This window comes from Lolium rigidum, chromosome 6 (genome assembly GCF_022539505.1).
Source record: "Lolium rigidum isolate FL_2022 chromosome 6, APGP_CSIRO_Lrig_0.1, whole genome shotgun sequence".
Lineage (NCBI taxonomy): Eukaryota > Viridiplantae > Streptophyta > Magnoliopsida > Poales > Poaceae > Lolium > Lolium rigidum.
Window position 1 is genome coordinate 58,467,758 of NC_061513.1, and position 13,072 is coordinate 58,480,829.

The 13,072-nt window shown below is 48.6% G+C and overlaps 1 protein-coding gene across 1 annotated transcript; it reads right to left on the bottom strand.

Moving 5' to 3' along the window:
• Window positions 1–9,853: 9,853 nt before the first annotated feature.
• LOC124662387 (patellin-3-like) lies at window positions 9,854–12,734 on the bottom strand. Its single transcript, XM_047200231.1, has 4 exons — window positions 11,392–12,734; window positions 10,840–10,964; window positions 10,597–10,738; window positions 9,854–10,502 (listed from the first exon to the last, which is right to left on the bottom strand). The coding sequence occupies exons 1-4, from the start codon at window positions 12,577–12,579 to the stop codon at window positions 10,242–10,244; spliced, it is 1,716 nt and encodes a 571-aa protein (XP_047056187.1). The 5' UTR covers window positions 12,580–12,734; the 3' UTR covers window positions 9,854–10,241.
• Window positions 12,735–13,072: the final 338 nt, after the last annotated feature.

A 13,072-nucleotide genomic window follows, 5' to 3' on the forward strand; every position in this document is an offset into this window, starting at 1 on the left:
CGGGAGGAGTAGGTGCGTCGGTGTTTTGTTGAAGGGGCGAAGATTCTTCTCCTTCAACTGGCACTTCAGAAACAACTAGAGTATGCGATGTACTCGTTCGAGCATTCGCATCAATAGCTGGCATTTCTTCCTCGTCACCACTATGATTAAATGGTGACAATGTAAGCAGCAAAATAGACAAAAATCTTCAAGTAGAAAAACAGTAAGAAACAAAAGGTGACTTACGAACTGACGAGGGCTTCCAGGTATGGATCGAAAGCTGCCTTCCGACGTGAAGGAGCAGCTTCTTCGGCTTTGGAAGTGCCGGAATCTTCGACATCAGTCCTTTTCCTTTTGTTCTTTGGAGAAACAGCAGGAGGAGGAGAGTGTGCCGAGGTGGTACCCTCGGATTCAGCTTCCTTTTCAGAAGATCCCGCAGATTTTCGAGAACCTGCGGGTTCACTATCAGGGCCAGGAGCATCTTGGTTGTCATCAGCGACAACGGCTCGTTCTTCGACTTCCCCACCTTCAGGAAGGGGAGGAAGAGAGACAATATCTGGATGGTTCTGTACAAAGCAAAGAGGGATGTCAATAAAGGAGTTATGCAAAGGATGTCAAACAAAAAATAGAAAGTCGACAAAAGTTACCTTGGGAAGCGCATTGGCGGCGCTGTATGGTTTTACTCGACAAGAAGACGGGACAGGATCTCTTTTGCTGAGGGAGGAAATTTTTCGGACAAGTTTTTCTAAATCCTTGACCGGTAAATCCACCGACAGAGCGATCCACATCATTGTCGCCAGCATACTTCCAGAGGGGATTTTTGCGAGCCTGCAGAGGCTGCACTCTGATTCTAAGGAAATATGCCGTGATCTGGATACCCGACAGCTCTTTGCCGCGGGTGTTTTGCAGCTCGCGGATGCGGGTCATCAATGCCTCCGTCGCCGTTTTTTCTTCCTCGGTAGCCTCTGCGTCCCAGGAACGGCGGCGGTAGATTTTCTCGGCACCATCAAAAGGAGGGATGTTGTCTTCAGCACATCCGTGATTCTCCTCATGAATGTATAGCCATTTTTTGCGCCACCCTTGAACTGAGTCAGGGAATTTGACATCGAAGTAATCGACATCAGGGCGAACGCAGATAACAACGCCGCCTATGTTATAGGCGACATTGGGAGAGCCATTGCGGCGACAAAAAAGATACGCTTCCACAACGCCCAGTTAGGGCTGGACGCCGAGGAAGGATTCGCAAAGGGTGATGAAGATGGAAATGTGGAGGATAGAGTTGGGTGTGAGGTGATGAAGTTGCAGTCCATAAACAAAAAGCAACCCCCGAAGAAAAGGGTGAATGGGGGCAGAAAGACCGCGGATGAGATGATCGACGAAACTAACCCGATACTCCATTGGAGGGGTTGGGTAGCTCTCTTCGCTGGGGAAGCACAGCGCTTTGGGTTTCTTGCTGATCCCCGCTTCTTCAGGAGGTTGATGTCTTGGGCAGAGATTTTGGATCTCTCCCACTCGGCGCTCCCAGATCTGCGGAAGCCATCGTCGATTCCGGCGTGCTGTGCCTGGTCAATCTGCGCGGTGGCATCAACAATGGCGCAGGAGTGCAGCTCGAGAGAAGTTGAGCTCAAGGAACTGTGGGGCGCAAGAGGAGATTTTTGCAGAGGAGAGTAGGGGAGCGGCGCGAGCGAAAGTGTTGGAGGAAGAAGAAGGAGACCTTAAATAGAGGTGCGGCGAAGCGGCGTACCGTTGGATGGAAAAAGTGTGCGGCAGATGATGTACACGTGGAACAGGGGTAAAAAAGTAATTTCGCCCTACAGCCGTTACAGTGCGTGCGCCAGGAAAAGCGGAGGACGTGTGTCCCCCACTTGCACGACGTGTCAATATGATGTATAACTTGGGCCCGCAAGACAGCGAGAGAGAACATCTCGCGATTTCCAGGAACAGCGGTCGTGGCTATCGTCAGCAATGATGTCACTTCAGCAAGAGAAAATTTCGACTCAACAGTTTCATAAAAAGGCGACAGCAAAAGATATTGGAGAGCCTTTGATCAAATACAAGTTTTTGATCAAATGCTCGGGGGCTACTTTGGAAAAATGAAAAATTCGAGAAAGACAAAATAGAAATGGTGTGAGCCTATGATCAAATACAAATATTTGCTCATAGCCTCGGGGGTACTCCCATCGGGAGCGCTGTTCGCGCACCCGAGAGATTTGAAAATTTCGGGAGAGAAAGAAAATATAGCGGCATAAGGCGTGGAGCCTACACCCAAGCACAAGTCCTTGGCTGTAGCCTCGGGGGCTACTCCCATCGGGAACGCTGTTCGCGTGCCCGATGAAATTATAAAAAAAGAAAGATAGAAGAACAAGAGAGTATATTTCGAGTTATAAGTAACTCTACATATACTCCCATCGGGAGAGCAATATAAGTCATCCGTTGACTCAATAAAATGTGCCATTCCAACAGCCGAATAAGCACTCGACAATATATTCTCGTAACGCCAAAGTTGCGAACAATTTCTGAATGCCGCAAAACTTTGCGAAGGTAAGACCCCGGATCCGTTCCGAGTGGCGTGGCGCCGTCTCCGACGTCGGTTTGTTACTTCTATCCGTATCAACAGATACGAAGAAAAATCCTAACGGACGCGTTAGGTACCCGATAAATATGACTCGGGACTCGACGAATGGTAAGACCTTAAGCGGCACCTGTCGAAGTTTACACCAGCATCCCGAGATCATGTCCGGGGACGTGATCTTGAAGTAGGTTTTTGCGGATTGCCACTAGAGCAGCTTAACTAGTACCTGATCCGTCAGATGAACTAGCCCCAACTACCATTATCCCTGTACAATATAGAAATTCATATGAAGAAATATAGAGAAGTTTAAAGTTGTCGAGTAAATATAAACAGTGGAGATTTTCCCCGACTCTACGATTCAAGCAAAATCTCGGGGGCTACTGACATAGGCATCCCCAATGGGCCTGCCGAAGATAGTACCCGGGGTTTATTGAAGGCCCACGACTCGAAGAATAAGAAGAATCGGAAGCCCAAGTTGATATTAAGGAAAGTTAGAGTTGTATTAGAAGATGATGTTTGTAATCTTGCGGGATGAGTTGGAAACCCTCCCGGACTCTGTAACTTGTACAATACGAATCCCTCGGCTCCACCTCCTATATAAGGGGGAGTCGAGGGACAAAGAAAGCATCGAATCATTGTCTCTCAAACCCTAGTTTTCATAATCGTCGAGTACTTTTCGGCTGAAACCTTCGAGATCTACTTGCCCTCTACTTCCAACTAAACCCTAGTCTACAACCCGTAGGCATTGATAAGTTAATCCCTTGTCACCCGTGGCCTCTTGCCAGTTTCCGGGCCTGAACCAATGGGGCACATGGGTGCGCTTCAGGTCGAGGTCGTGCACTTCCAGGTTGCCCTACAAGGATGAGACTTCCAGCAATGCCAATCCCGTCAAGATGGGAGGAGGAGGGGACGTGTTGGATGGAACATAGCGTCTCCACCGGTGCCACTGGTGGCAGTGCTCGAAGAAGCGGTTGTGCGGCTGTGAACGTGACCAGGCTTGCTGAAGAGGCACGTACCGGTGACCTGGCCCCTGGAGGTGGTGAGCACCTCTTGCTTCATCAGGAGTAGGTCATGGACGACGTCTGGAGAAGACGTTTGCATTCGCCTGGTGATGGATGTGATTATGCCACTCTTTCTCGCGTTTAAACCCTTAGCTTAGTCTAGAAATTGACTAAGTTTACCTCTCAACTTGCCACTAATGACTAATTAATGCAAAGATGTGCAATCTCTGCTATCTTTGGATGTTGTGCAGTAAATCACGTCATAATGACAAATGTACCTGCAATTACTGAAGAAAATCGCGTCAGGAACATAGCAAAGTTGAGTACGCTTGAAGAGGCGGTTCCAGGGGCTTTAACGGGCAAGCCCCGCCCGTACCGTGCGCCCGTATCGTTTGCAATTGCATTCTCGAGGTCAAACCCTATAAGTTTCATGAAGGGACCGACGCCAAAGAGAGAGCCATTCGTCGCCAAACAGATCCACCATCCACTAGATTCATCTGCGCCACACCGATTGAGATCCACCACCATAGTTCATCCATCCCATCTCCTATCTCCTCCATAGCCATAGGCATCACCGTTGTAATAGATCTCCTTGAGAGTTGGCGACCATTATATGAATATTGTGATTTCGATCTAAGTATTTTGCACAATGATTTCTTGTAAGGGTATATTGCCCCTATGTATGGTTTTGGTAATTAGTGACAGCCCCTATGGACTAATGTTTTCATTGAGTTTATATGAAGGAATATTCCGTAGGTACTACTTGTATTCCATGTGTTGGATTCAAGTATGGATGCCATGAAGATAAAGATATACCCTGTGTATTGGCATCAAGATCATCGATTTGAAGATATATATGTGATATGATCAAGAAGAAGAAATGAAGATGGAGTCCTTATGTGGAACTCAATATTAGCCATGCTTTAGCTTATGTGATAAGCAATGAATGTTCAAGATCTTGAGTGCTTTTGATTCCAAGTGAAGAATTCAAGTTATGGCTCTAAGTAGGTGTCATGATAGTCTCATAAGTTGAGCTATGGTTGACTAAGATTTAGAGCATGCAAACAAATGAAGAATTCTATATACACCTCAAGATAGTATGATAGAGCATTAGAATATACACGGTTGACCAATACAAAGAGTGAAGAATAGATTCAAGATTGGTCAACACATGAAGCATGAAGAATGTGCCACGAGAAGTCATGTGGTATGGTAAGCCGTGACAATTATGCTTTATGAACTAACCCATCATATATGTACCCTTATGTTGTCTATGTGGGTTAGGTATCTTTCCATGGGCATGCATCAAAAGTGAGATCTCATATAGCCCATGAGAAGATGACGTCAAGTGGTGATCGTTATCAAGGTTGAGTTGGGCAAGTTCAAGTTGAGCATCTCAAGAGGATCATATGCTTGAAGCTTGCCGTCCATTTGGTGATAATGTACATGTGAAGATGTGCATCAATGGAGCTTTCCCATCATAGTGTATGGGGGAGCATTTGTGAGTCTTCACAATGCAACAATGATCAAGTAAGGCATTCCGGCTTGAGTGGACCTTGAAGAGATATCATCAAGATCAAGCGGGATGCGCAAGGAAAAGGTATGGCCTTGCTAGGTTTTCCTTTTACCGGTCTCAAGGTGGTTGTTGGGAGACCAGTTTATAGGATAGATAGCCGCACTATCAAGAGGGGCTTTCGGTTGGGTAACTTGATCACATCGTCTTAGGGAGCTCAATCCTTTGCATACTTTGCATATCCCTATTCTTCTTGGTGTTTCTCCGTGTGAGGTTCTTGAGCTTGTTGCTAGCTTTACAACAAGTCCAAGTTCATCGAAACGGAATCCACATGCATCTTCTATTGCGTTTTCGAGTTTGGACGTCTTCACCGTTTCTTGACGGTGGGAGACTCCCTCTCTAGAATCATCTAAAAATATTCTGTGGGGAGTCTCCATATTTCCAACAAAATTGGTTTCATTTGTTGGGGTTCTATTTTTCGTTATCTTTTAAAGAAAAAGAAAATGTTTTGGCCTAAAGCAGTCCGGCCCATCGCCCGGCACCGCCGGGCCTGCCACCGGCTCGTCCGGTGCGCACCGGCCCTGGCGCCGGTGCCAACCGGGCACAGTCCAATAACGTTTTCATCATCGCTCGGATCTGGCCCGGCGCACGGTCCGGTTTGGTCTGGATGGTCCGGCCCCTGGCCCGGCCGGACCGGCTGGCCCATCGCCCGGTCGACCGGCCCCTCCGCCGGTTAGGCTCTTTTGGCCACCATCGGCCTGCTACACCCCGTCCGGCTTGTTGGTTGGCGCTGTCGGCCTGTGCGCCGGCCTGTGCGCCGGCCTGTCCGGTGCCCAGCCAGGTGTACCGGCCGGCTGACCAGCTGGATCGTTTTTCTGCCCGTTGTTCTGCCCAACGGTTATATTTTCCCTTGGGCTAGAAATATCCCTTCTTCCACCTTGGGTTGGTTAAGTTCTTCCACTCTCTCTCCTCCATTGTTGACTTTGAAGAACTTGCCATATCTCTTGATTCCCCCCATGATTATTGCTCATTCTTGAGGGATCTAAGAGAGGAGATCTAGATCTACAATCCCCACAAATCCTTTTCTCCTCTAAGTGAGGGGAACCCTTTGGATCTAGATCTTGGAGTCATTTGTTGATTTCCTCTTTGTTCTTCCTCTCTAATCTCATCCTAGCATTTGTTGCTTTGGTGAGATTTGAGTGTGAAGGATTTGAACACCTCTAATGTTCTTGCTTTGCATCATTGCATAGTGTTGAGCTCTCCACCACGATTAGTTCGAGTGAGAGATCGTGAGCTTGTTACTCTTGGAGGGAGACCTCCTAGTTGGCTTGGTGGTTGGTGCTCCGGTGATCTCTTCAAGGAAGATTGTGAAGAGGCCCGGGCTTCTCCTTCGTGGAGCTTGTGAAGTGGTTTTGGAGTTTACTATCTCCGGAGTGGAGGAAAAGCTAACCATAAGGAAAGGGTCATTATCCTTCATGGGTTTGGCTCGGAGAATAGGGTGAGCCTTCGTGGCGTTGGGGAATCCTCCGTGGGACCTCCACCCCTCCAAACATTATGTACCTTCTTGCAAAGGAAGGGAACACGGGAATACATCCTCGTCTCCGCGTGTCTCGGTTTTTTCTATACCCGAGTTTACTTTCCGTGTGATAGCCATCGTGCTTGTGCTACATATATCTTGCTATCACTTGTGCTACATATATCTTGTGCCTATCTTGCTTAGCTCTAGTTGTTGTTGCATTTAGGTGAGCCTAGCATATTTAGGACATGTGCTTGTAAAATAAACTTTAGTTTAATTCCGCATTCTTACAAGCCAAATCCGTAAGATTTTTTAAAACGCCTGTTCACCCCCCTCTAGGCGACATCTCATCCTGTCATTTCTATCTTTATATTTAATCTTGATATTATGTGTGAGTAGTCCTCACGAGCTACGGTTGGGGTGAATCCTCGCAGCATTTATGTGCATCTAACCTTATTATATGGGTAAGGATTGAATATGATTTTTGCAATCTTGTCTCCTTGTCTCTTTGCCTCGTCTCGGTGATCCGCATGTACCCATATCATTCGATTCGATCAAGGGAATAGGTGGGATTAGTGGAGAACGGTGTGCTACCTTGAAACCTCAGTGACGGAAAGGGAAAAGTAACGGTACATGTTTAGTGATTCATTGGGGATTATGACACAATCATCTAGCTTAAGGCTTTGGTCTGTATTTATTTACTCAATAACTATTGTTGCTTGCGGCTGTAAGGACAATGGTTGGACCAAGAGGCTCTTGTCCCCTCTGGCTTTAGGGGCAAGAGTATTTATGGATGTGTTACTCACAAATCTCTTATCTCTATTTTATTTGTTACACATATGTGTTTCGATTATATATATGTATGCATAGCTGCAGGAGAAACCTTAACACTACCCTATTTCCATCATTGAACACAACTCGCTTAAAAGTAAACTAGATAGGTCCGGTAAACTAAAAATAAGATACACTAACTTGTAGACGTTTCCTTTACACCATTTTAGCAGTATTTTCCAAGGTTCGATTAAACCTAGGTCTTCTAGGAAAAAGTTTATCATAATACAATCCGCAATCCGGATCGAAGGTATCAACCCTTTTTCTAGCGTCTTTGTTGGGGAAGCAATTTCGCTATTCCGGTAAGGTTACTAGAGACCTTGTTAGTCGTTTTCTTTTTAGTTTTTAGTTTTTATTTACTACTATTAGTTTACTATTTTATTCTTTACTTGAAAATCCAAAAAATAGTTACTTGTTCTTTTATAATCATAGAAGAAAATACCAAAAATATAATCATTATGGCATAAAAGAAGCTTGGGGAATATGCTATCCCCAATGATAATTTTATTCGTGCACCCATAACTCAGCCCATTGTTGCAGTGGAGAACTATGAAATTAAGCACAACTTTTTAAGCTTGGTTCAGCAAAACCAATTTGGAGGCTCATCCGCTGAGGACCTAGGTATGCACTTAAATACATTCACTAAAATATGTGATATGATGCGCATTAAAGAGGTTGAACCCAATGCGGCAAATCACGCTTGTTTCCTTTTTTCATTAAGAGAAAAAGCAAAAGACTAGTTGCTGGCTTTGCCTAAAGGCACTATAACTTTATGGGATGCATGTACTAATATATTCATGACTACAATCCGTAATCCGGATCGAAGGTATCACTTGGGTCTGAAGGGCTAGGACGATCTCAACCTATTTCTTTGCTACAACGGCGGTTGTTGTTTCAACTGCCCTTGCTTTCATGGCAACACATTGAGCAGGACGTTTCTTGCTCTCATTAGATTGCTTCGCCGACGTTAGCTCTTTCTTTGGCTTGACTAGGGCCTTGGCCTTCCCCTTGCGACGGCGGTCGGCAGTGGGGCGATGACTTCATCCATTGCATGGTAGGGTTGCCCCAACAACGCCGATGGATTTTGTGAGTAATTAGGTTGTGTGCTAGTAGTGGGCGAGCCGAGGGGGGTCAAGAGGGGGACGAGCGCGAACAAAAGTGATGTCTGCCCTACAAACCCTAAAGTTGGGTTGGGAATGGGTCGCCGCACTTGGTCCGTTTAGGTTGCGTCGCTGGGTCATGCCCCATGTCTAGGGGCACACATTTGGACAACCTCGGTATGTTTAGGCCGTTGGAGATGCCCTAAGGTCCTCTCCATCATATCCTCATTTTGGTGATGCGTCTAGGATCGTTGGAGAACGCGTGGAGTTATGTGTCACACAGATTCCCTAGGATCCACACGGTTTTCATGTTCGTTGACGTGGTTTCAAGTTTGCCTCTTCTGATCTAGTGGTCTCGTCTTTGACGATGATTGATGCTATCACGACGACTTCCCATCTATCTGCTAAAAAAATCAAAATAGGGCAAGCTTTGCCCGTTTGCTAGTGCGTATTTATTAATTTTTAGGTTCATATTTAGTGGACTTCCTCGAGAAAAAAAAAAGAACGCTGAGCATGTCGGTGGCAAAAGAAAAATGTGGCACAAAGCTCTCCCGTCCTTGGATGAAAATAAAGCTACTACAGCAATTCGATTACACAAGGCGGCTGGGCGAGCCGAGCGCATGGGCCATGGCCGACCTGTCCGAATATGACATGAAGAGGCTGCATACACCCTTTTGGTTGTAGGGTTTTTTACTCGCCCCTGACGCTGTGGTCAAAGGGAAAGGCGACTAGCACAGTGCCACACCCACACCGTTCTTTTGCCTTGTTTATCCGCGACACAGCTGGGTTCGGCCTCGCTTTTCCCCTTGGGTTTCCGCGGCTTGTTTCGGGGGACACGACATGGTTGACAGCCTTGGAACGGGACGGCCGGCTTCTCCGCCTACGCACGGCTGGATGTTCTTCCGCCCACGATTAGTTTATGCCTCCATCATTGCCACCACCAAACGCTTTCTTGTTCCTACTAATCTGGCTTCGGCCTGCAGCCTTGTCCTCTTGCCGTTTGTTTCTTTTCTGATGAAGCCATGCCAGGTAGAGCCAGGTTAAGAGTGTCTATGCCTAAACGTGTTAGAAAATGTGGTTTCCTTCTCACAACGAGAAATGCTGCTTCAGCATCCAGCTCAAAGACAATCAAAAGTGCCATATTGAGGACTTGAAGATGGTTGTGGAAGATCAATTGACCCTAAGGTGATCCTTGCCCGCTGGAAATGGGCAAGGCAAATCCTCAGGGTATAGGGAGAGGGCACAACTGCCTTCTCTCATTAGAGGCAACTGCCTCCTCTGATTATTAGAGGCCATGAAGACGGAGACACCAACAAATGGAGTAACATGGGATTGATGAATGATGACGACAAATACTTCTAAATATAACATATCCATGGAAGATCCAGAGATGCAATGTACAGACACATTTACAGAGCGACAGATTGTATGCTTCAGTACTTGCTCCACATTTCTTTCTCCTCATCTGCCCTCCTCCCTCATCAACAACCATCATCAACGATGTCATTATATCAACCTCCTCCTCTCCCAACTATCACAAAATCAAGCTCACTTTGGGTTTTTTTTAATTAAACAAATGCGGAATCTGAACCAAAAACCCCACAAAACCAAAAGAATATTAAAGAACGGAACAAAAAGATTTATCTTCTTCTATCATCAGGGAACAAGCTCCAATGGCGGTGCTATGGCGAACTGGTTGGTGGTCCATGAACAACTGTAGGAGGATGCCTCAGACGGACTCGCTGGTGCTCTTCACCTTGGACCTGTAGAGGAGCTTCTTCTTCTTGGATGCAGGGTTGTTGATCGTTAACGCGATCTTGCCCGCCTCCGTCACCTTGAAGCTGCCCTTCATGATTGGCTCTTCGTTCGCGGGAACCTTCCTTGTCTTCTGCACGATGACGGTGTATCCGCCCTCAGCGGCGGGGGTGAACTCCGCGCCGTAGCTAACTTCCCAGCCAAGCACCCGGAGCTCCCATACAATTGTTGAGTTCTGCCAATGTACAAGAACAATTGTAAGTATGAGCAACCTATGCATAGAAAGAGTACATAAGCAAGCAACAATTCAGAATGTGCCAAATGCCAACCTCAGTGACAGGGATCTCAATGGTCTCCTTGGATGAAGCTTTGATGGTGAGCTCGGTGACAGAATCAGCGGTGGTGAATTCAGGATCATCTTCCTTGAAGAGGCCTCCAAATTGGACGGGGACTTGCTCCGGCGCAATGTATCTGGATTTTGTTACAGAGGATGAAGAACAATTGAGAATTATCCTTCAAGGATCATCCAACACAACAGAAACACAAATTGTCAAATATATTGCCGGCAATACCTGAAGAGGGTCTCAGGTGACTTGGCCTGGCTGGCAAAGACGAACTTGCTCCTGGTGCGCTGTGTGAGGAAGGGGCTCATCATTTTGTTGGCAGCGAGATACCACCATGGCACGTTGATGAACACCTGCATACCACGATCCAGTCAGATTCATGATCCCATTCTGCTGAAATTACGGTAATCAACGACAAGTTGGCATAGTAAACTAACACTCCAGGTCAGATGTTAAAGTATGAACAAAAGGAAAAGATCCCCAATTCGCGCTATGATTACAAACGCCCACGCCTAAAGACACCAGTCAACTCAAACCAGGACTCAAATTTTACATCATAAAGGTCTACTACCCTTTACCAGAGTGCTTTGAACCCAATCATTCACTCTCAACGTTAAATGTTGAACGCATAGAAACTGAATCTTTGGCGCAATCAGCTACTAGTACAGCTAAATTTAGAATTCACTACATTATGACAAATGTTGAATCACAATCACTACTGCAGCTGTAATAGTATTCTAAATTACTAGCAATTCAATGCCGGGGAGACAATGGCGTTACCTTCTTGGCGATGAACTCGGGGTAGTTGTCCTGGAGCAGCGCCACAGCCTGGCGGGTGACGGCGCGGTGCTTTCCGAGCATGGGCGGCGAGTTCTTGAGGTCGGTGACCTGCACCATGGAGCAGATGCCGCTGGGCGCGAAGTCGAGCTGCGAGAGGATGCCGCGCTCCAGGAGCTGGATGCGCCACTTGAGGAAGCGGTCCCGCTTCTCCTCGTCGCCGAAGGCCTTCTCGTAGAGGTCCTTGTCCTGGAACTCGCCGTACACGTTGTAGCAGACCGGGTGGCTCTCCCTGTCGGCGCCGCGGTAGAAGACCACCTTGTCCAGCTCCGGGAAGGCGAGGTCGGCGTCGAGGAGCGCGTCGATGCCGAAGCGCTTGCGCCACAGCACCGCCGACCGCAGCATCGCCATCGCCTCCTTCACCTTGAACTCGCGCGCGCGCAGGAACTTGAGCAGCACCGCGTCCGTGCGCTCGTCGTCGCCCACCAGCGGCACGCCCCAGATGAAGACCGGCTCGGGCGGCGCGACCGCGTCCGCCTCCGCTTCCGGCGCCGGCGTCTCCTCTGGGGTGGCTGCGGCGACGGTTTCCGCAGGCTTGGTGACTTCCTCGGCGACCACGGCGGCCACATCCTCCGCCTTCGGCTCGGCCGGCTTGGCATCCTCTGCCTTGGGCTCCTCCTTGGCTGGCTCTGCAGCTGCTGCTGCCTCGGCAACCACCTCGGCCTTGAGTTCTTCTGCCTTGGGCTCCTCCTTGGCCGGCTCTTCAGCCTTGGGCTCCTCGATCTTGGCCTCTTCCTTGACCGGCTCCTCTGTCTTGGCCGGTTCCTCGGTCTTGGCGGGCTCCTCCACCTTGGCCGGCTCCTCGGTCTTGGCCTTGGGCGGAGGCGGCGGAGGGGGGAGGTTGAACTCGCCGGCGGCGAGCGCGGCGACGATCAGGTCCTTAAACTCGTCGAGCGCCTTCTTCTCGGGGTCAGGCAGATCGGCGACGAGGTTGCTCTCCTCCTTGAAAGATCCAGTCGCCTCGACGGCGCCGCCATCGTCGGCGACGGCGGCCGACTCCTCCGTCTCGGCCTCCGCCGCAGGCTCCTCCACCTTCTTCTCCAGCTCCGCCGGCGCCTTCTCGGTGGCGACAACCACCTCCGGGGCGGCCTCGGCGGCGGGGGCCGCCTGTGGGTGCGTCTCCTCTGCCATCTCCGCGAGCTTCTTGCAGGCTGTGCGCTGGAGAGGACAGAGAAGGTGGGAAGAGAGAGGGAGCTCGGGTGGTGTTGTGCTGGGGACTAGGGTTTGGGTGGGAGAGATATAGGGCGGGCTGGGGGAGGAGCGGGGAGAGCAAGGCTGTCAGAGTGGGGAGGCCAGCTTTGGTGCTGCTCTCTCTCTTGCGCTGGCTGGCTGGCAGAGAAGGGAAGCAGAGCAAGGAAGGTGGCGCCGCACGGTGGGCCCCGCCTCATGCAACGGATTTCTTCCAATTAATGGCGGGATTAATGGGCGATTTTCTTACTTGCATGGACGGCTGAGGTTCAGTGACGGGTTAAAATGGAAATGGACGGCCGGGAAGGGGCTTACCATTTACCAGCATTTACATTTCACCACAACGTATTTATATTTTTTTTAAATTGCATAAACATGAAATTCGCCGATGTAGTCAAAGCGCAAAGATCTTCTAAACCTGCTTCACCTATCATCT